General features: G+C 47.4%; 1 protein-coding gene across 1 annotated transcript; it reads right to left on the reverse strand.

The window, feature by feature from the left end:
- Positions 1–6,088: 6,088 nt before the first annotated feature.
- LOC135896430 (ninjurin-2-like) lies at positions 6,089–17,829 on the reverse strand. The gene is made up of 4 exons (XM_065424804.2): positions 17,415–17,829; positions 7,657–7,917; positions 6,665–6,819; positions 6,089–6,362 (listed from the first exon to the last, which is right to left on the reverse strand). The coding sequence occupies exons 1-4, from the start codon at positions 17,478–17,480 to the stop codon at positions 6,326–6,328; spliced, it is 519 nt and encodes a 172-aa protein (XP_065280876.1). The 5' UTR covers positions 17,481–17,829; the 3' UTR covers positions 6,089–6,325.
- Positions 17,830–23,098: the final 5,269 nt, after the last annotated feature.

Here is a 23,098-nt window from a genome sequence, read left to right on the forward strand (position 1 = left end):
GCTTCTGGGATTTAGTGGGGACAGCGGCGGCCATTTTGAAATAGTCATTTATTTTTCCGCGTGAAATAAAAATTTAATTCTGGCGTATTACATGCCAAAACCACAATATACTTATGAAACACGCCGTCGTGAATGACTCCAGATTAATTTCGTTCCTCCAAGAGTTCCTAAACGTGCACCTAAATCTAAGTACACGAGCGTTTTCGTATTTCGCCTTCATCGAAATGCAGCCGCCGCACCAAGATTGAACCCAAGGTCTCAAAATCAGCAGCACCACGCCATGGCCACAGGGTACCGCGGCAGATATTGTACGTCAATCGAACACGTCGCTCCCATGTCATAATAATCGACTCCCTTTTATTTGACTTCGGTTAATTCGACTTCTCAGTTAATTCGAACGCACTGGAAAATCCCGCTGAGAAGCCACACATTGCTACAGAGAAAAGCCGTTTAGTTCGAACGTGACAGCATGCCGCTGCGGTCATTTCGACCCACACCGGCAACCCGTCATGCGTGCAGCGGTGACGTGTACTAAAGCTGGTAAACACAAGGAATTCAGCAGGCGACGGTGACCGCAGGAACCTGTCCAACAGTGATCATGACGGCTTAGGCTCTGAGCGATGTCTCTTTTGTGATTTCCTCAGAACAGACGACAGAGTTGGGTTTTGCGGGCGAGTGACCGACGACGACATGTATAGTTATTGTAACACTGCATTGAAGAAAAGATTAGAATTCGTTCATTTTACCGCCTGTTAATTCCAAATGTCTACCAAATCTGGCGAACGCACAAGGTTTGAATTAACAGAAATTGTATAAACATATATATTTTGACGTATACATGTAATGACATATATGTAAATCGTGCTAAACAGTATATCGCCGCTGCGATAATTTCGGCGGGTGTCAAAACCCTGCCCCTGGTTACGGCCCTGGCAGTAGCTGCAAAGAAATAGCCCCTTCCACCACCAGAAAACTGTTTGACTCGTAACTGTATGTGCACTCTCAAAATTTCTACGTACCAGGCATACCTGGAATAAAATTACGTGCGGCAACACCCGCCTGCGGTTCCACCCTGCCTCGGTTGTGAGCCTGGATGCAGTTCCGGATCGATACCTCGCTTACGACACTGTCAATGCATACATATTGTGTGAAAAGAATGCACATGTCGTTCGTTAAAAGACTATATATATATATATATATATATATATATATATATATATATATATTGTAGCGTTCCTAACTAGAACGGCAACAGAAATGACATCATCTAAGTGAGACGGGTGTCGTCCGCCATTTTTATTCCAACTTCTTCCTTCTCACTTCTCCCCTAGCACCTTCCTTCGTCTTCTTTCATGCGTCCAGCGCAGACCGCTTCACTCTTCCGGATTTCTTTTAATTACACCTCCTGGGGTAATACTTGAATACGTTTCCAATAGCGGCGCACTCCGTTTGGCCCGAGGCTCCGGCGTACCAGACATTCTTCAATATTCCATGCTGGCATGCAGTCTTTAAATAACTTGAAATGGTCCGCAATATTTTGAATTTGAGGGCACAGCTCCTTTCCTTACAAGGACATAGTCTCCAGGCTGTATGTCCGGTATCTCGCTACTGTGCCTTTTATCAAAGTTTCGCTTCATGCGGCGCTTGTAGATCTCCTGTTCTTTGACAGTTTTCCTTACTTCCGCAAGTTCGAGGTTCTCTAGGAGACCTAGCTCACGATCTGCAGGAAGTATGGGCGCTGTACCTGAAGTTACAAAATGAGGGCTGCAGCCTAAACTCGTGGTGTATGATCTGTTGTGATGCTTCACAGCGGCCTCGAGACAGCACTTCCAGCCACCGGCAAAGTCTGGATACATCTTCAGATACTGTTTGATGTCTCGTATGGCACGTTCCGCTAGGCCGTTTGCTGCCGGGTGGTATGGAGAAGAATACCTTATCATGATGCCGTGCTCCTGGGCCCACTTTGATAATTTGGCACTCCGAAAAGCCGGCCCGTTGTCGCAGACGAGCGTCTTTGTGTGTTTAAAACACTCAGCTTTGAGGAGGTCTATTACGCTGTTTGCGTCTTCTTTGCCAGCTTTAGCCGCAATCGTCCGTGTGCACTCATCTATGGAGAGCAAGAAAGCTTGCGTTCGCTTGACTCCTTCCCCCTTCTTTTTGAGCTCCGCGAAGTCCAAATGAATTACTTCGAACGGGATGCTTGAATATTCAGGGTTTGTCATAACGTCTGTCGATTGCTTGAATTTAACTTTGTTCACCTGGCAGAGGTGGCATGTGCGGATGTAATGGCTGATGTCGTTTTTCATGCCCGGCCATGTGAATCTCATGAGCAATTTCTTATAAGTGCGCCAGAAGCCATCATGTCCACCCGATTCAGGGGTGTCGTGGTATAGATGAAGAATCCTTGGAATCATAGTTGGTGGTACGTGATACCTTCCATTGATAAACTGGAGCTCTTCTGTACCTTCCCATAGCTTAATATGATTGATTGTATCTGGATTATTGCTTGATTCCTGTACAAGTAATCTTGATAGTGCGTCAGCGTCAGTGAGGAGTGGGCCAGGACGGTGCGAAATTACGAAATCAAATTGTTGCAGATAGTTCACCCATCTAGCAATGCGGCCTCTTGGCTGGGCCATGCTCAGAAGTTGAGTCAATGCTTGATGGTCCGTGAAAAGTATGAATTTGGCACCTTCCAGGTAAGTACGAAAGTACTGCACAGCTTTTAAGACGGCCAGAGCTTCCTTTTCTGTGGTACAGTAATTGATTTCGGCGGGTTTCAGGGTATAGCTGTAGTACCCCACGACGTAGTGTTTGGTTTGATCAGCTTGTTTGGATGGCTTCTGGTATAGAACTGCACCGGTAGCATAATGTGATGCGTCCGTGTTCAGCACGAAAGGCAAGGAAAAATCCGGTATTCGCAAGATGGGGTCCGACGATATTAGTTTTACAAGCTCACGATAGACAGCTTCGCACTTCTCGTCCCAATGAAAAGGCACGTCTTTCTGAGTTAAACGTGTGAGGCACCTTGTTCTCAGTGCGTAGTCTTTGATAAACGCCCGGAAGTGTCCTGCAAGGCCAAGAAAAACGCGCAGGGAGTGCACATCATAAGGCTTTACCAGCTTGGAGATTCTCTCTACCGATTCTTGCTTGGTGCTTTTAGTCTGTCCATCAAACACCCTGCCAAGAAATACTACGGTATCTTGAAAGAACGCACTTTTCTTGAAGTTGACTTTGAGTTGGGCAAGACTGAGGGCATGAAGAACTTTTGAAAGATGACTACGGTGTTCGTCCTTTGTCTTTGAGTAGATGATGATGTCGTCGATGTACACATTGCAAAATGTGCCCAGGTAAGGTTTCAGAATGTCCGTCATAATCTTCTGAAACCACGCAGGGGAGTTTTTCCAACCAAATGGTAGGCGGTTGTACTCAAACAAGTCAAATGGGGTTATGAACGCGGTGTACTTCTTCGTTTCTTCACTTAGTGGAATCTGCCAAAAGCCCTTGCAGAGATCTATTCGTGAAAACCAATGGCAACCACCGGTTTCGTCAATGATGTCGTCGATTCTCGGCATTGGATAAGGTATCAATTCAGTTTGACGATTGAGAGCCCGGTAGTCTGTGCAGAGGCGGAATGTCCCGTCTTCTTTAGGTGCAATAGTGATAGGAGAAGCAAATGGGGATACAGAAGGCCGGATGATACCTGCGTCTAACATTTCTTGCAACTCCTTTTTCAGCCACACCTTTTTATCTCTGGACATATTATAGGGGGTTCTACGAACCACTGTTTTATCTGCGAGCTCGAAAGGAACGACATGGGATTTCATTGCTGGAGGGTAGCTTCCTATGCATATAAGTTCTGGGTACTTAGTCTTGATGTCTTCGTGGTGAAAAATTAGCCTTGATACACTAGGTTCTTCACCAGGGTCTTCTGTTCTTATCGTGTCTTCGGCCATTACCTTGTCATCCCAATAGAGGTTCATCTTAAGTTTTTTCATGTCTGGACGGGACAAAAGAAAATCGTAGGTGACATTGGGAATGGCCAATACGTCACTGGTAATAGCATTTCCTTGAAATTCAATAGCCAGGGTTACCCATTCGCTATGCATGGTCACTGACCCATCATAGGCTTGGACACGCAATGTTCTACCAGCGTGCAGACGACTGGCATCCACTCGAGTCTTGTTGATAATAGATACCGAAGCTCCACTGTCAACGAGAGCCTTCACTTCAATGCCATCTACCTTAATGGGGGCGTACAATAAGCTTGACGACACCAAATATACTGTCTCACTGAAGCTCTTTTTCTGGGGCTTGTGATGCACGGTAGACAGATTATGTGGAAGTAGGTTGCCGTGAACTGCGGTAATTGGTTCTTCACCATCCTCACAGTCATGATTTACGCTTCCCAGAGATTTGTTTATGAAGCTGTGTTCGCATTCAGTTGACGGCAACGACTCTAGATTGGAATCAAGTTGCTCTGTTCTACCATCTGGCTGTCTTCTCGATGTAATTCTTGGCACTGAGGTCTGTAGAAAGTTCAGAAGGTCATCAAACGTTCTTGGACCTTTGAGCTGGACATGACTACGGATCTCGATACACAACCCTTGCGTTATCAAAGCTACAACAGCAGAAGACGACAGCTTCGGTTCTGCAGAATACAACAGGCGACGCTTCTCAAGACAGTACTCAAGCAGAGAGCCACCTGTATAACTGAACCGCAGTGCCGCATCCCATCTTTCTACTACGTTGCCTTCGAAAGCCCCTAAAAAGTTGCTTTTCCACAGTTCCCAACATGTTGTTCCATAATCCATGAGTTGCACGTCATACCATTTTCTGGCTATACCGCCCAAATAGCGGCGCATATGCAAAATCTTTGTGTCGTCGGAGTGCCACAGATTCTTGTCACAGGCATACTCGAAAAAACACAGCCAGTAGTGTGCATTTTGCGATTTTCCTTCAAAAACATCTGGTTCAACAATGCTTCGTGCTGACTGCTCTCGACTAAGCGCTTGGACGAAAGTTCTCATTATTTCGATCTGTTGTATAATGTTCCTTTGCAGTTCCATAACACTCAAGTCTAGGCTCACCTTCCCGGCAGGCGTTTCCTCTTTGAGGGTGCCACGTCGTATGGGTTCCAGAACGAGTTCGCTCAGTGTCTGCAGTTGTAGATTCACTGTCACCGATCCTGTTTGCACGAGGGCTTGGCGGCTGATTGCAGCTTGTTGCAGTACCACGTTGATCAGCGCGGTAGAACTAACTTCAAGAGGAAGGTCCGTCGCTGGCTCACCGTGCACTTGGTATCGGGTGAACACAACAGACTCTGATGACGCCTGGTCGACGAAAAACGTCACCCGCATCGCTGGTCTTCGAAAACTGTCGGCTGCGCCAAAATGTAGCGTTCCTAACTAGAACGGCAACAGAAATGACATCATCTAAGTGAGACGGGTGTCGTCCGCCATTTTTATTCCAACTTCTTCCTTCTCACTTCTCCCCTAGCACCTTCCTTCGTCTTCTTTCATGCGTCCAGCGCAGACCGCTTCATATATATATATATATATATATATATATATATATATATATATATATATATATATATATATATATATATATATATATATATATATATATATAGTCATATAATGAGAAGCCAACAAACACTGACACCAAGTGTCGTTTGTTGGCTTCTCATTATATGACTAATAAATATCGGGTCCCTCGGTTAACCCCCTTTCTTCTCGTTTATATATATATAATTTCTGAACAAATTAGAAGCTATGCTCGGATGACTTTGTTTGCATTTTAAATTTGTACATGCACTGTAGCAGTTACTCAAGTACGATAAGGGAAATTATAATTTCTCAATAAAGTTTGATATCTCCTTAATTAAATCTCTGCAGACGGAGAGAGAAGGTGGGGGCTGTATCTGAGTCCATTTATGGAAGCTGAAGAGACTGAAGTGTACTCCGCTCTTTCATCACATTCTCTTAGGGGGGAAAAGTCATTTTCCCGAAAGGGGTGAAAGCGTCGGCAGTTCACGCTGAAAATCAGTGCTTCTTGGTCGGTATTGAAGCATAGCACAATGGAGCACATGTTACCAATACTGTTTTATTGCATATAGAAGTTCCTTGAAGTCGAGACACGACTAGCCGTAGGTTATTACCGAACGCAGTACAGCACCAGCTCTTCAAACTTGACAACGTATGCAACGTTAAAAAAGCTCTTATCAAGGTTTAGTGCAGCATACACAGCAGCAAAAAAAAAAAAAAGCAATTGATGACAATGTCAGACGAAGATGCCAAGTGAATGCTTGTAATACACATTTTCACGGTAGCCGTGGGCGTTCAGACCATCTGGGAGAACTGGAAAAAAAAGAATAAATGTTGTTAATATCAGCTCTAAAAAATATTGTTCACCTGAGACAGCATTAAAATACATTAGTGCAGTTGTTTAATGGTTCAAATGTGCAGTTGCCTGCTGTAAACATGTTCCACCTCTGTAAATCTGAGTGGTACTATTTTTTAATGGTAATACATTCGTTTCATTTCTAACAAAAAGAGGATTATAACTGTTGTGTCATCCATGAACTCGACAAGCATTCAGCATCATTATGTCGCTGCAAAAGCGCACCAAAATCTATTGTGCGTCAATGAGAGATGCTTACTCTGGACCACTGAATGCAGAAACAAATATGTTGATGACCGTTATGAGGAAGACCCCGATGATTATGACATTGTTGAACAGCTCCGCTCTCCGCTGCTGGTGGGTCTTGTTGATGTTGTATCGGCCGTTGAATATCAGGAGTATCCCCACTATGACCTGCATTGTAACGTTCAGGTCACTGTACACCATCGACCGTACATCCACAACATGGCTGGTTCAACCTTCCCTTCAAGCACTGGAGTGAAAAGGTTTAGCATATCGTAACTTACACTAAAAGCGGAATTGCTAGATGAGTTCTGCACAGTGCTATAACTTGAAATAGAATAATTGAAATAGCGGCATTGAAATAGAATCAACAGATGAATGCTGCGAAGAGCCAACACAGGTTACTGAAATATATATCTACTGATATCTTCTTGAGAATACGTGGCATGTACGCGCACGAAATTGCTATATTTCCTGGATGAGCTTTCTGTCTTTTGCGCAGTCCACGTTGGTACGTTTTAAGCATGCATGGCCGGAGCACCCGAATGTCGCAAACAGCAGCAGCCCTATTTTTTTTTTTTTCAATGTACCAGCAGGAAGATAGACTTGGTTGCTACAGAGCAACCAGTGTTGCCAAATCGTTTAAGGTGCGAGTTTTCTAGAAATGGTGCTCAAACCGAAAGAATTTGTCTATCATGGCGTTCTACATGTATGGCCATAGGCGTTGCGAGAAAAAAGAATAAAGGAGCTGCAATTACATGCGAGACCATCATCGCGCAAGCAGGAACAATTGTAGCTGCGCACTTATTGTGTTCCTAGCACAAAGCTGAGGCGAGCACGCGCCTCCCTTCCGCACCACCCATTGCCGCACCAGTAGTGCGGGATTTTCACCAACCACGCTATGCGATGGAAGTTTCCTCTCAGCAGCAGCTGTGATCACGCAACGGCCTGCACAGCGAAAGGCACGCAGAACGTCGCTTACAGGCCGAGCGTTGGCGCGTACTGTACCTGCAGCCCGATGGATAGAGCGACACAGGCGACGGTGAGCCCGTAGAAGCGGTTCGCCTCGGGCCCTTCGTGCAGCAGATGCTTGAGCTGCGACGCGTTGGCCGTGAGCAGCGCGATGTCCATCATCCCCTGGGCGATGCTCTTCTTGGTGGCGTACAGGTTCATGTCCATGCACCGGACGCGCTTGCCGCCCGGGCCGACGGACGGCGTCACGAAACCCGGCTCGGGCGCGGCCGGTGGGTACGGTGCCTCCGGACTGCCCTGCGGGGAAAGGCACACTTCAACACGACTCGAACAGCCTTCAGGCTCCGCGGAGTACCTCGTTGCGCGCCCGACGCTCTGGAGGTACCGTCGAAAGTCCGAGCAAACGGGCAGACAGTTCTTAGCGCGTAGTTTGCAAGGTTTGCTGCTGTGTAAAGGAAATAGAGAAAAAAAAGCGTGGGTGGGTCTGGGGGTTGCTGCGACAACACCCCCAGTCAATAATAGTTGAAGTAGCCATATAGTGGAAGCTCTAGATATGATAAGCCTTTTCAGGACGTACGGCGCTTATATTTCAGCACCAGAGTACCAGACTTAGTATTTCAGCACCAGATTACGCATAATAATTCTGTCGGGATCCTCGATGTGCGTTGTTACATATGCTTGACCTTAAGGCTTCATGAATTGATGAAGCTTTTAATGCCCATCCAACGACGACAACAAATATTGATACGTTCTCCTTGATTTGCTGAGTTTTCTATTCAGTGTCGGACGCAAGTGACACTTTATGGAAGGATATGCATCATAGTCTTATTTAAATACAGCTCGGTTACCCGTCACGTCTGCAAGAGGAGAAAAAGAAATTACCGCGCGTAAAGGCCGTGCGTTAAGGTATGCCGTCCAAATTAAACCGCTGCATTTGTGCTAGAAATTATTCCTCCGAAGTAATCATTTACAGGCCGTCCCGTAGGCGAAATCGCCGAGTTGAAACGCCTCTCGCTGGTCGACGTGATACGCCGCGATCAATCGCGCACAAGCGGCGCGAATCCGAAACCGAAACCTCGACAAACGCGTGCGTTTGTTGTCTGAGGAGTTGCTAGGGGATTTCTAGGCGACTGAGGGTCTCCTAGGGAGAGAACAGGGAATTCACTGCGTCTCCAGGGAATTTGCGTCGCATCGCGCACAGACAGGTCGGCGCCCACGCTCGAAACTCCGCATGAGTCACGCTCCGTTTCGATGCCCCCCGCAGGACGACACCAACCGCCGAGAACTCTACGCGGTCTCAGCGCCGCGTGCGGAAGCCCGTGTCTGTGTGTTCAGCACAAGTGCGGCCAAACGCGGCCGGTTTGCGCTCCGAAACACAATGGCTCTGTTCGCTGCTGTCAAGAAGGGTAGGAGAGAAAGAAAAAAAGAGAGAAACAGAAAAAAAGGAAGTCTGCGCCTCTACCGCACTTTTCTATGTCATCCGTTATGTGCAATGCTGGCGGAAGCGCGGCCGCCTCCTTAATTTGGGTTCATACGTTAATGCTTGTGGCGTTTTATTTTATTACCTTTCTTATTTATTTTTTATTCGTGCGTCTTTCTTCATGCTCTACCATCTGTATCGCGTGCTTATATCGGCCTTTTCATCCGCTTTCTTCGGTGCTGGCAGGTCACATACCTTCGGTGTTCTGTGAGCGTACGCGCAACTTTTAAATTGTCGGTCACGCTCACTACTCGTAGAAAGCATAGATCACTAGATTTTATCTCTATGCATTCTTTTCTCGGCTTTTCGAGTTTTTTAGCAGAGCATGTCTGGTGCATGGCTTTTACGCCATTCAAGGCAAAGTACGCTTCTCTCATATTCATGTTCGCATTCCTCAACGTTCAAGAGATTATTTCTCTCGTTATCCCATTTTGAAGCAATGGTCATGTTTCTTTTCTTTCTTTTTCAATGCAGACCCCGTTGTTCTTGACCGTGAATTTTGGTGCCATACATAAATACAAGTGCATCACAAACGCAAAATACGCATTAGTGCAGGCTGCCAGAGCTATACAAGGAAAGAGGTCAGTCGAGAGAGTCCACGTTAACTCGCGGACGCTTTAGCACAACTTTAGCTGTAATGTAAAATACCGGCCACAGTCGGTGCACGCATGTGAAAGGGAACAGCTGCGTTGAATTCAAACTTCGCTTGCCGCAGAAGTGCAAGTGCGAACCTACGTGGCAACTCGGTGATATGTGCGACTTTTACAACGACGTCTACATAGTTTCTTTTCTTTTTTTTTTTTCGCACCAAATATTTAAAGATTGCCTACTGCACATAGCACAATTCTAACCCTTGAGCTGAATTACTCGATGAGTTGGACACTCTGAGAAATCAAAATATTTAATTGAATAATTAACAAAGTTGCACTAATTAGCTTCTTCATGTGTACTATTTCAATCTATTAATTGTAGCTAGAATATTGAAAGACATATCCACTTGTAAAAAATTGTGAGGATGGCGCCTGTTTCGAGATATGCGACGTCAAATGTGCGGTAAAAATGTGCTGTTGCTGATTACTTACTTTTTTGAGTAAACGCTGTTTTGTGCATTAAAGCACAACAGTAACTGGAACGCCAATAAATTTTGTCGGACATTTAGAACATTAATAATAATAATAATATGTCGAAACTGGTGTAGTCCTGATAATTCGCTCCAAGTGGACACGTCTTGCGAACTCACCGGCTATACAATTCGTAGATTGAAATCTGTGCCGAAAAGTAATTAATTAAAGTTAATTAGTTTAATATGTTATTTATACAATCAGGCACTTTGATTTCTTGTAGAAGTAATTGGTCTCCTCATAGTGTAATTTAGCTCAAGGGATAGTGGATAGTGCGACCGGCATTTTGTTTTATATTATTTGGTGCTTAGCTACTATCGGCGTTTGACTCGTCGCCGGGTGTGCATTAACGTCGTCATACACACGTATACACGACGTGGCCTCTCGTGTACACCCGCCCGTTGCATATTTATCATAGGTGCCTACTAATTAACCGCCGCTGCTGGTGAGCAGTCGATCCTTTTAGACGACGGACGTGATTTCCGGCGCACAAGTCGAGCCGGCGCGTCAGCGCACGCATTCAAAGAACACATCAGTGCGTGTTGCACAATTTACGCAGTCGTGCTACAGATTGTATACGTTTAGAGATTGCGTGCTACGCAGTATTTACAAGTCTGCTATGGTTGAAGAATGCTGTTGAGGAAGAAAAAAAATGAGAAAGGATCCTCAGGTGCGCATTTTTTGCGCATCTGAGGATAAGCTAGCTATCGCCGTGACTTTTGGCAAAGCTGCTCGGCCCTTTCTGGTCCACGCCGCGTGCGGGCCCGGGCCGCGCGCAGTCGCCGACCGCGCAAGCAGCGAGCGGGGACAGGACGCGCACCGTAGGCGGGCCGCGGTCTCGCCTAATTGCGCCCACTTCCGGCTCGAGCTCTGCGGAGTCGGCGGCGAGGTCGAACGCCGACTTTTGTCGCTTCCGACGCGGTCTCCCCGCACTGCACGAGGCGAAGGCGGGCGCCGCCTGGCCGATACGTGTGCACGCTTGCCAGTGCTCGCATGTGTCGGTGACGCGCACCCAGGGCTCACGGTCCGTGCTGTCGTCACTCGAGCAATTCATGCGGCACACCGATTTAAACGGACTCTAAAGAGGACATATGAATACGTGAAGCTGGACTGGACAATCATGCATACGCCTCCCCAAAGCGGTTATACCGTGAGCAGAGAAGGAAAGCCGCGTGACGACGCCACACCGCTTTCCAATGAAGCCGTGTATACTTGCGCTGGTATCCTGCTTTTTTGTTAATCGATAAAAAAAAAATAAAGAGAGAGATCACGTTGAACGCTAAAGGCATCAAGGACTAAACCTGCAGCACGCTCTTGCAAGCTCTACAGCCCATACGTTGAAGCCCCACGCGTTAAGGCCCATGGGCGACGTCACACCGATTTGTCGACGCGGCGTTTAACGTAGACGGAAGTCTGGCAATCATCATTTTCCCGTAAAACTGATGAAATTGTCATATTTAACGTGTTTGCTGTCTAAATTGATTTAATATTGATCTTTATTGTAAATGACAGCCAGCTTACGTTCTATAAAACTGAATCTAAGCTTTACACCTCACGGCTGCTCTCCGCGTCCGCTGAGCCGATATCGATGAGCTTTAATTGTCACATTGAATAGAGAAATTTAATAAGCTGTCTATAGCATATACATTATAAATATTCATTATTTTTCTGAAACTAACGCCGGTGTCATACGGTGCATTTTCGACCGCGATCGAATAGCCCGACCGCGACTGGCTCCCGTGCCGCAGCCTGCGCAAACGACCCAATCGCGATCGATAAATTCGACCCAGATGGGGCTCAATTGCGATAGAAAATGCACTGTGTAACACCGGTAAAAAATCTTCACTTCCCTGGCCAAATCGAAAAGAAAAAGAATAAAGAGGGGGGGGGGATATTAGTGTAATCCGTCATATGTGCAACGGCCCAGCGGAAACAGCCCTTATCGCAGGATTGTCATGAATTTCTGAAGCGGACAAAATTGGCATATTTTAAACTACTCGGAAATATATCACTGATTTGTTAATACGTCTCTCGCAAACCTGCCCTAATGATTTAAAGGTTTCACTGAAGCTTTAATTTACAGCACACGTCTGATTTAGGCAGCCATGGCGTTTATGCAGTTTGCAGTTTTCTATGCAGTTTACACAACCTCGATATCTGTTCTTGATGCGAAGTTGCGGAGCGATAAACTTGGTAGTATCTCTCTTTAGAATAAGATATATTACAATTTTCTGGCAATTTTTATGAAGGAGAAATATTATACCACATATATATAAAGGTGTTTCTCGATAGTCAGAAAGTAAAGTACATCTCTTAAATGTAATAAAGTTCATTCAAATCGTTTCAAAGGTTCTCTTTTGGAGTATTTACACGTTTGACACGTATCCGAGTAGGTGAACCGGAGTTGGCCCATGCAAGGGACTCCGTAACAGATTGGTGACGTGTCTTGCGCCCCTGGATCGGCATGTGTACACGCCCTATACGGTTTCGACCGCATCCCACGCGGTGCCTTCGCGCTCGAGACTTTAAAGGCACTCCCACGCAGAACCTTTACCTCAATCGCAGGGCGTGAAGAACTCCAGACCGGGCTTTAAACTTGCTTACAAGCGTACTTTATGTTCGGTATTCGAATTCATCTTTTCTTCTTTTTTTCTTTTTCAGCGCAATTAACATGGCGTTGTCACGTCAGACAGAGCTCCACGCTAGACTTAATTCTGAGAGACACGTTATCGGCCATGTTTAGCTCGTGATGTACCAGCTGCTCTTTCTTTTTTAGCTGCACCAATTTTTTTTTAATTGCCTGTGGTATACAGCACGATTCTAACCCTAGAGCTAACTTATACGATGAGGCAGCCCATCATTTCTACAAGAAATCAAGATGCCCGATTGAATAATTAACGCAATTACACTAAATAACTTTTTAAGCAATTACGGTACATATTTCAATGTGCGAATGACAGCCGGTGAGTTCGCAAGGCCTATATACTTGGAACGGATTCTCGGGACTAACCGGTTTATAGATATTAATTTTCAGTGTCCGAAGAAATGCTTTGGTATTACAGTTATTTTCGTGCTTCAGTACATGAAACAGAGCTTTAATAAAAAAAAAGGTAAGTGGAACAGTGCATTTTTATCGCAAGTTTGACGGCGCATATCTCAACACCGGCGCAATCTTCAGAATTCGTTCCAAGTTGAGTTTCCCTGCAAACTCACTAGCTACAATTTTTTTTTTTAGCAAAAAAGGCCAGGCGTACAGACAGGACACAAGAGAAGTGGACAACACGAAAGTGGCGCACTTCTCTTCTCGTGTCCTGTCTGAACGCCTCACCTTTCTTGCATAATGAACCCTTACCAACTAGCTCAGCTTTCTGTCGTTCTAAGCTACAATTCGTATTGAAATATGTGCCGTAATTAAGTACGTTTGATTAGTGCAAATGCGTTTATTATTCATTTAAGTATCTTGATTTCTTGTAGGCGTAATGGCCGCCTCATCGAGTAATTTAGCCTATGAGATAGAACTGTGCTGTCAGCCACAGGCAACGTAAGAAAGGAAAAATGGCGCAGCTAAAGAGGAACACCTCAAATAGAGCTTCGTTAATTTTCTAAGCGAGCTTTATTGGCTTAACTGGACCCGCCTATGCGAAAACATGCTTGCAGCGCCGAAGCAGTCACGTTGTGCGCAGGCCTAAAAATACGCTGCATGTCGCTTGACGCGCCGATACACGTGGAGGTTTTCAGCGGTGGCGATTCTCGTATACCAGGCCTGCACATGTCGAGGTCGCTGGAATGACTGAACAATTGTGGTTCCAGATTTGTGTTTGCCGACCATGGATGCACACATATTAAACATGAATAAAGTTATCGACCAACTTGGATGTCGTTGGCGCCAACGCAAATCTGCAAGGGAAGGGCACTTGTCTTATCGTCAGCACAGCCCTGACGAAGACAATCGCGGAAAAGTCGGCTCCAGCGAGTATAGCGATATCGAACATGTTAAGACCAATGTGGATCACTCCATCTTCTTGTGTCCCGCTTCACTTCCATGCGTTCCTCTTTACATTTGGAATCGCACTTTTCTTTATACGGTAAGGTTGACATTTGGATAAAGGGACATAGGTTGCTTTATATGTTGCTGGCGTTAATATTTATTGCTTCTAAAACCAAAAACGCTACACACACACACACACACACGCACGCACGCACGCACGCACACGCACACGCACACGCACACACACAAAAGCAGCGAACGCAGTAGATCAATTATCGGAAGAACTCCGAACAATGCGTTTACATGTGCCGCTATTACAAGGAACAGTCTACGACTTCAGTACAATCGATCGGCGGCCCTGTACGTGCACCCACCCACGCCTACATGTCAGGTGTGTTCAAAAAGTATCGAACCTCCTTCCTTCCTGCGTAAATCAATGAAGTGCGGGAGGCCTCCTTCGGTGGAGGTACGGAGGGGACACTCGGGCGCATGCGGTATTATTTTTCCGCCTGCAGAAAGCGTCAGTTGCTGGCCGTCGGCCTATGAGTGAGCACACGCATAGTGAACGCTTGCCGGATTCCAGTAGGCTGTAAAATGACGGGACAGCACGAGCAGCGCTTTTGCATCAAATCTTGACAAAATCTTGGCGATGTACAAGAGGAAGCCATAGGCGAGATTCAACAGGCTTTCGGGGACGATGGCATGAGTACCTCACAGATAAAGAAGCAAAAAAAAAAAGTGGCACAACCGCTTCAAAGATGGCCGCACACCAGGGGGACAGCAAACCGCGTTCAGACAGGCCCCCAAGAAGCCAAAACGAGAATGTCATTGAGAAAGTGCGGACTTTGGTCGCGGAGGACCGTCGCATCGCAGTCCGAGAACTTGCGAACGAGATAGGGGTAAGCATTGGATTAGTAAATTCAATTTTGACAGAGGTTTTTGTCACGAGGAGCGTGCCCGCGAAATCGGTTCCGAAAACGCTAACAATGGAGCAGAAGCACCTCCGTATAGAACTCGCACAGGACCTGTCGGACAATGCAAGCACTAAGCCCAATTTTCTGAACACTGTGGTCATAGGCGATGAGTCGTGGATTTATGGGTACGACCTAGAAACCAAGATGTAGTCATCACAGCGGAAACATCTGACATCCCCGAGGCCAAAAAGAAAGAAAGAAAGCACGGCAGGTCCGCAGCAATGTCAAGTGCACGTTGATTGTTTTCTTCGACTGCCGTGGGGTGGTGCATCATGAGTACGCACCACAAGGCCAAACCATCACAAAGTAATACTACCAGGAGGTCATTCGTCGCCTTCGTGATGCTATGCGGCGCAAACGACCGGATCTGTGGGCGGCAAAAACTAGGCCGCTCCATCTGATAACGCACCCGCCCGATATACACATTCAGACTTTCTCCGCCAAACACAACATTCTGTAGTTCGTCAGCCTCCCTCCTCTGCTCCCCCAACATGGCTCCCTGTGACTTTTGGTTATTTCCCAAACTGAAAATGCCGCTGAAAGGAATCCGATCTAAGTCAAGAGAAGACATGCGGAATGTGACGGTCAGACTCATGACCATTCCGAAAGACGCGTTACAGGAGTGTTTCCAACAATGGCGGGCACGATGGGAGAGGTGTGTGCATTACCAAGGAGACTACCTTGAAAGGGATTAGGGTCTTGTGCCTCCTAATCAACAAATGCATTCCTGCAGGCCAAAGGATTGACACTTTTTGAACGCACCTCGTAACATGGCAGTCGCACAACTATATATGCCTAGCTATCAGTCGCGTAAGCTAAGTTTATCAAAGACCATGCAAGTTTCTCGTTCGGGAAATGCGGCCAGTCTCCGCCTGCAAACTCGGCTCGGAGTGCTCACGAAAGTGTACATGCTGTACCGTGTATACGCTGTCGCGTGGCAACGCGTGCACACACGCACGCGCACCTGCGAACAGAGCCAAGACTGTGTGCGCCGCCGTCTTGCTTTTCATAGAGCACGCGTAATTGAAGCAGCGGGCGCGAGGCCAAATCAACGAAGCGGTTGCACTTCTCGCGTTCATTGCAGGAGGGAAAGAAAATAGGAACAACAATAAACGGGAAAGAGAGAACTGGAGAGCAGAAACCCGCCGGACCGGGTTAGGCCGGCCGAAGATACTTGGCTCGCACACCAGCAGACATTCCCGGAAGCCTCTTCTAATCTGAGTGGATCGAGACTTGTTTATTCATTTATTGAACATTTTACAAGGTGACGAATGTGCGTGAGCGTGTAACTTAATGACATAGGAAGGACACCACTCTGGAACGTGTGGCATCGGGGAAGGAAACATTCTCTATTCAACTCTGAATGAACAAGCGAGCCGAGAAACTGCGGTAAGCTTACACACGAGGCTCCTTGTGCGAAACGAAATAAAGAAGAGTGCAGGCAAAGAGGACAGGAGCTATAGGAGACGCTGCAAATAAGCATAAATTGGATCCCGATCAGAGCTAAATGAACGTTGTTCATAAGTTCACTCGCACGTGGCAAGCGGTCTTCTGCGAAGCACTTTGCAGACGACACTTGCTCTGTGAGCACGCATTTACAGCCACACTACTTGCAGGCGACCGTGTGTAACACAGCGCCACGTGAGTTGCTAATTGGATTACGCGGAAGGCTGCGAATGACGGCCCAGCTTCGGAGGATATGTACCGCAAACGCGTTGTCCTCACGCGCACGTCGATCGTCACGGAAATTACACCGGCGGCGAATACACAACTTTAAATTGGCGCATGTGCGTGTTTGGCTCTTAGGTTGAATGTCCTGCTGGGCTAGCCGCAGCACACTTATATTGCTTTATGCGTCCATCTGCACCGAGCACCACGGTGACGTTGCACGGCTCGTGGTTTTATGGCGCGTACACTTGCTCTCGGCCGCCACAAAACAGAGCAAATTTAATTCCTAATCTGTACTATAGATACCCAGGAAGACTTATGGCCGACGAATTTTCTGTATTGTGCATGCTTATTACTCATACGGATGAAAAATACAACGGCTTAAGAAATGTACTCTGCCATAGTATGCACTTATCTAAACTGAGTATCTCGTAAACTGTGTGTAGCAGACGACGCTTGTACAATAACGCGCCGGTATAAGACAGCGGAGAAGCGCGATCTTCTGGCCCTTTAGTACACGGCAACGATGCACGCATATACGCATATGTAAGTGTGGCACTCGCCTCCCGCTCGATGAGGCGCCTGTCCGGCGGCTCTCGGACGTCTTCGGACATGCCGGCGCCAGCCATGCCGTCACCGTTGACCAGCCTCGCCGGCGGCACTCGCTTGTACAGCACCACAACGTCGTCGTCGCTACCGCTCGTGAGAATTGCAGCCTCCAGCCTCGCTTCCCTTGCGGTCACCGCGGCTCCGCGGTTACTCGCAGGGCCGCTCGGAGTTTCAGCACATGTGTAATTCGGCCGAGCAGCCTCGTCTTACCACCACCACACGCGAAAAGCGCGGCCCGCAAAGTGTCCCGATGGAGCAAGCCCCCTCGAATAGATGATCTCCTCCCTTCTACGCTGATGGAACAGCGGGCGTTGCTGACGGCAACAGGGGTGCGTCGGCTGCTCGCGGCGCTGACTGGCAGAGTCGTTCGATGACATCAGTGGGGCGCCGCTTAATATTCGAACACTCTTTGTCACATGTTCTTGCCAATTAGCCGACGTTACTGCCGTCTATGCGTAACACCTAACAGAAAGTGCGCGTTTAGAATTTCATTAGAAAGCAAACACTTGTCTTTTTATTTTATTGCAAGGTGGCGCGACAGCTTGTAAGTTTCAATTTTGAGCGTACTAGTGCGTCGGCTTGAGATGCATGTGGCTTTGCCGCTTGCGGACGCACACCGCGATAGGGAACGTGGGGAGCGCTTGGCCGTATCGCTAAATGACGCGGTACCTAGACGCGGCCAGGCGTTCCCCTGACGTTTTTCCCTAGAGATTCGTCAGCGGTTGGCGGGCGGTTCGAACCTGCAATGTCCTCCACAAATGCGGAAGCGACAGCAGGAAGCTTGCCCTCAAAAGGAACCGTCAAAAGGATGTCGTTCGTCGTCTTTATGGGGGCACGATTCTGATAGAAGTATACGGAGAACTGAAGGGCACGTCTCGTCACAGACTGCAACACCACGACGTACCTTGTGCCAAATCTTAAAATTATGCAAGTGCCGCGCAGCTGGACAGAACCAAGCAAGGTAATGTTAGCCATCGCTTGAAGCAAATAAGCCTATTTATTTGTATTTCGCTTGTTACATAATTAGTTATTAATTAACTCCCTTAAATATAATATAACGAGCAAAAGTGTCAAATAGAAAATATTATAGAACATCCTGAAAAATTCCTCATCCAGCTTTCTGTTACTCAATTCATACATGCCAGATAAATGTTCTCTCTTTTTTTTTTCCAAGCCTCAAAGAAAGCCCGCGCAGCCCGAAGTGCCGCACTAGTCGCGTTGCATTTCAGCTAACCTCGCAATTAACCAACTTGGCAAGTATTCACTTCTAATGAGAGATTTGTGAAGCGTTCTAGGAAACATTAATTCAGCGGCTTCTAGTTCCTAACCTGGTACATTATCATTTTTTCTGCGTCCTAAGATATCCCGCGAAGTACGAACAACAAAAACAGACAAAAACACGCTTGCGCGCCGCGATTGCAGGGCTCTCAAATGTGCCGCGAAGGAAGTGCGCACCGAGCCGTGCCCGCTCTCGTCGCTGACACGAACCGCCGCCAGGCGAGCGCATCACCTGCTGGCGTCAACCGCGCAGCCAACGGCTACGTCGCGGACGCCTCGCAAGCGGCAGCAGTGGACAGACTTTCGATTGTCCAGTTACCGCTCTCAAGCTTAAAAAAACCCGTGCACGAACTCTCCACGGGCACATTATATGTGATGTTACGTGTCTAGCATAGGAAAGCACCCACCCGGCCATTTCTGAAGTAAAGCATTGCCAGGAACAATGAAAGATGTGAGCCCGCCACATAACGACAGACTTGCAACAATACCAAACATTCAGACCGTTCAGTGCATTTCCCTAGAACACTTTAATTAGCACAGATTTCCAGCAAAGGACCAATAAAGATTGCCTCAATATGTGTGCGACACGTTCCAAACACTTTTTTTTTTTCATCAGTTCATCTGCTTTTCATGAGCCCGCTTGCACACAAGGGTTTGAGAGTACAGCGTCAGTTTTAAAAATAATTGAATTCGCGGTTTTTAGGTGTCGAAATCACAATCTGATTATGTGGCACGCCGTAGTAGGGGACCCCGGATTAGTTTCGACCACGTGAGGTTCTTTAACGCACACCTAAATCTGAATACACGAGCGTCTTGTATTTGCCCTGATCGAAGTGTGGCCGCCGCAGCCACAGCTGTGCCGCCCGCAACCTCTGCAGCAGCGCTACGCCATAGCCATGCACTGTATAAGCTCCATGGATTATGCTCGGAAGACTTACACAGGAAATAAAATATGCATAACTGACTAATCAACGGAATTTCACTAATTAACTTTTCAACTAACTACTTTAGCGCGCTTATTGGAATGCATGAACTGAAGTAGCCAGTGATCTCAGAAGGCACATCCACTTGGAAATAATTTTGAAACTAGCATCAGTTCGTGCAGTTATAGCCGTATAGTATAGCGTGCTGTCATTAAATTTCAGCGTATATCTTCTCGAAGTCAGCAAGTTGCTTTCTCAGCTCAGCCGAATTTGTTTGCCTTATATTTCGATTTTCAGCTACAGCGCCAGTCAGAAAGGCTCTCATCCTGTGCATGGTATAATTAGTAACGGAAGCACGCGTGCATTGTTCCGACACACACACACACACACACACACACACACACACACACACACACACACACACACACACACACACACACACACACACACACACACACACACACACACACACACACACACTCTTCAATGTTACCTCCAAAAGCTAATAAAGATAAGAAATAGGCGAGTCACTCTCATTGCAAACATTCAGCGCGGGACCAAGCGTCAAAAAACAAAAAAGACGATTTTTTAGTTCTCATTTTGCATTGCTTTGAATGGTTGCACCTCAACTATCCCGCATATGCGCCATCGTCAATTGAATGCCGAGCCGTACGACTGAATACCCATTGCAGTGAACCGAAGACGAGTGGTCGCCTCTTCTGTGAACGGAGTGGAGCTTCTTTCACTAGTTTCACGGTTTTGTTTGAAGCTGCTTTCTTGAAGCAGAGTCTGCTAGTGAATTATTATTATTATTATTATTATTTTTTTGCAGAATCAACGCACATCTGGGAATTTATACGAAGCGATTAATCAAACGCTAAAAGCTTGCCCGTTTCACTCCTACGTCTTTGGCGTAACTCAGCGTGATGCACGCGGCGACCACCTCGGATGGCACGACAGAGACATCCGCCCGATTGTGGCTGAAGCAGCAGGCTGCTGTACGGGCAGACCGAAATTCGACCCCGCCATCGGGCACGCAATTTAACGTTTAAATGCTAGGCATTTCCATGTCTACCCAACGAGGAAACCCGTCCGTCCGTCCGCCTGTCACGTAATACGAATCGCTATAAAGAAATTAATGTATAAAAAAATGAATTCGAAAGGAAAAACATTGGCTTAGGCTTAGCTCAGCTAACCCTGGATATATAGTAGTCAAGGTTTCGACGAAAATTCGTCTGGTCAGGCATTGAAGTGAAAAAAGGATTGCAGCCACTGACCAAGTCAAACGAAAAAAAAAGGGCGTTTCGGAACCCGTACGGGTTCCTTGTTCACAATGAGGCAGAAAAGACGAGTATAGTGGCATATTAAAGGCTAAGTTTGTCACGTAATGACTGATTGTGTATGATTGGCATGCTTCGATAGTGCTGCTCGGTTCATGGTCCCGGTTGTCGACTGGATGAAGAATGACTCAAGAAGAAGCCGCGTTGTCAGATTTCATTGTTTGGCTACACTTTGATCTTAGCCAAAAGGCCGAGAAGCGATTCCCGCGTTGTCCCAATCAATGTGATGTCCGGACGTATGCGCACGCTCAGCAAGCGCAGCGATATCCATTTCTGACGTTGCGCTCGTGCTCCTTGAGTCGCCGTGTGAAGTTGCCAGTTTCGCCGATATAGGCCTGACTGCAACCGCCGCAAGGAATCCGGTAGACAACGCCAGGGAACTTGATATCTGGTATAGGCGGCCCTTAACGTTCACAAACATGTTCCTTTGCTTGGAGTTTGGCACGTGCCCAATGTGCAAGTTGTACTTCGCAAACACGCGGGACAAAGCTTCGCTTATCCTGCCAACATACGGAATGCCTGCGTTGGCGGAAAAAACCTTCGGATTAGCTGTTACTGGCTGCAAAACTTTCTTTTCAGTTATTGCCCCAAAATGGTCGGGGTAGCCATTTTTGGAAAGTTCCCACCGTACCATCTTGAGCTCGGATGGCAGGCGGTCTTTCTCAGTGCAGATCCGCATAGCACGCGTCAACAGTGACGAAGCAACCGATTTCTTGTGAGCCACGGGATGATTAGAAATGGAATCAAGGTACCGGCCTGTGTGCATAGGCATAGTCGGAATCTATCTAGTAGCACAGTTGCTTTCCCTTTATCGACAGGCAGAACCACAATATCGTGGTTTCCGCGCAGGCTCCTTATGGCTTGCCTTCCGGATGGCGGTAGCCCAGTTTGTTTCCTCCGTCTTGAGAATATTCCAATGGCCCGAGTGCGGGCTTCTTCCCGTAGAGACGAGAACAGCTGGATATGCAAAGCAACCCTGGATATGCACAGCGAAAGCTTGGTTTAGCCTGGTAAAGTCTTGGTTTCACTTGGTTAACCTTTGATTTAGCTGTAATTATACTTAGGTATACAGTCATCGTTAAGTCACGTATGACGGCTGTGCCTAGCTCGGTGGTTAGACATGACTGATTAGACCACGCATCGTTCGACGGTGCGACACTTGCTGTGCCACAGGGAAAGCTCAAGCGCATGCAAAGAGACGCCGCGAACATGCGCAGCGTCGAAGCACAAACGGTCAGGGCGCGGACACGTGGGCTACATTGATCTCAACGGTGTGACGCATGTTGCATTCTGGACCCTCTCCAGTGAAGCAGCTCGCGGGGCGATATCCTCGGGGTGATCAGACGCTGCTTGGCGACGACGGCTCCAAAGCCCCGCTCCCGCGCAACGCACAGAGAAGACGGCCAGCCCTCGCTCTCATCCATGGTCTGATGATAATGATCTAAAGAAAGTAAAGACGATTGATTCTGCAACCCGTGAGAGGGCATGGCCATTCATGGCCAAGATCCGGCAGGCGGCATGCGGCGATTCGGGTAGGTTAGGGTTGATTCGGGGCACACGCGGTGCGTGCATCCGGACGAGCGAGCGGCGCGTAAGCTCCGCCCAGATTCAGCGCCCCGGCTTGAACGCTCGGAAGACTTCATATCCACGTCGAGAAACCCAATATAAAGAATTCTCCACAACACTGCTCCGCTATACGCGAACACTCAATAAAATTATGCCCCTGCGAGTGACAGAACACTTCACGACGGCGCGTTGTCCACTAACGGCTCCGCTGACAGCGATAGGGCCGGTAGGTCTAGCTCGGCAAACGCCGCGGCCGACGGCGCTTGCGATCCAGCCCGAGCTCGTCGAAGAGCGCTTATTTTTGCCAAAACGATTAACACTGCACACTTAGGTCGTACGTAATTCAATACAATTGCTTTACTCGACGCAGTCGTTGCGAAGGGCAAACGTGCAAGCAAAGCGAGCAGCCTCAGCCTCGCTCAGGCGGTCGGTGTGTGCTGTCTGCCTGCGAAATGCCCTCGCATCGCGGCTCCCGATCTCGCCAGTAGTTTAGTACTAGTGTACTAGGCGCTGCTTTGCAGAACAGGCACA

Source organism: Dermacentor albipictus, chromosome 6 (assembly GCF_038994185.2).
Source record: "Dermacentor albipictus isolate Rhodes 1998 colony chromosome 6, USDA_Dalb.pri_finalv2, whole genome shotgun sequence".
Lineage (NCBI taxonomy): Eukaryota > Metazoa > Arthropoda > Arachnida > Ixodida > Ixodidae > Dermacentor > Dermacentor albipictus.

Bases quoted from the DNA above. Each gene is read 5' to 3' on its own strand.
- LOC135896430 (XM_065424804.2), bottom strand. From the start codon at position 17,480: ATGGCTGGCGCCGGCATGTCCGAAGACGTCCGAGAGCCGCCGGACAGG. The intron at 6,820-7,656 runs GTACAGTACGCG...GTTACAATGCAG, and splicing joins CTCTATCCATCGGGCTGCAG to GTCATAGTGGGGATACTCCT. The intron at 6,363-6,664 runs GTAAGCATCTCT...TTTTTTTTCCAG, and splicing joins TCTGCATTCAGTGGTCCAGA to TTCTCCCAGATGGTCTGAAC.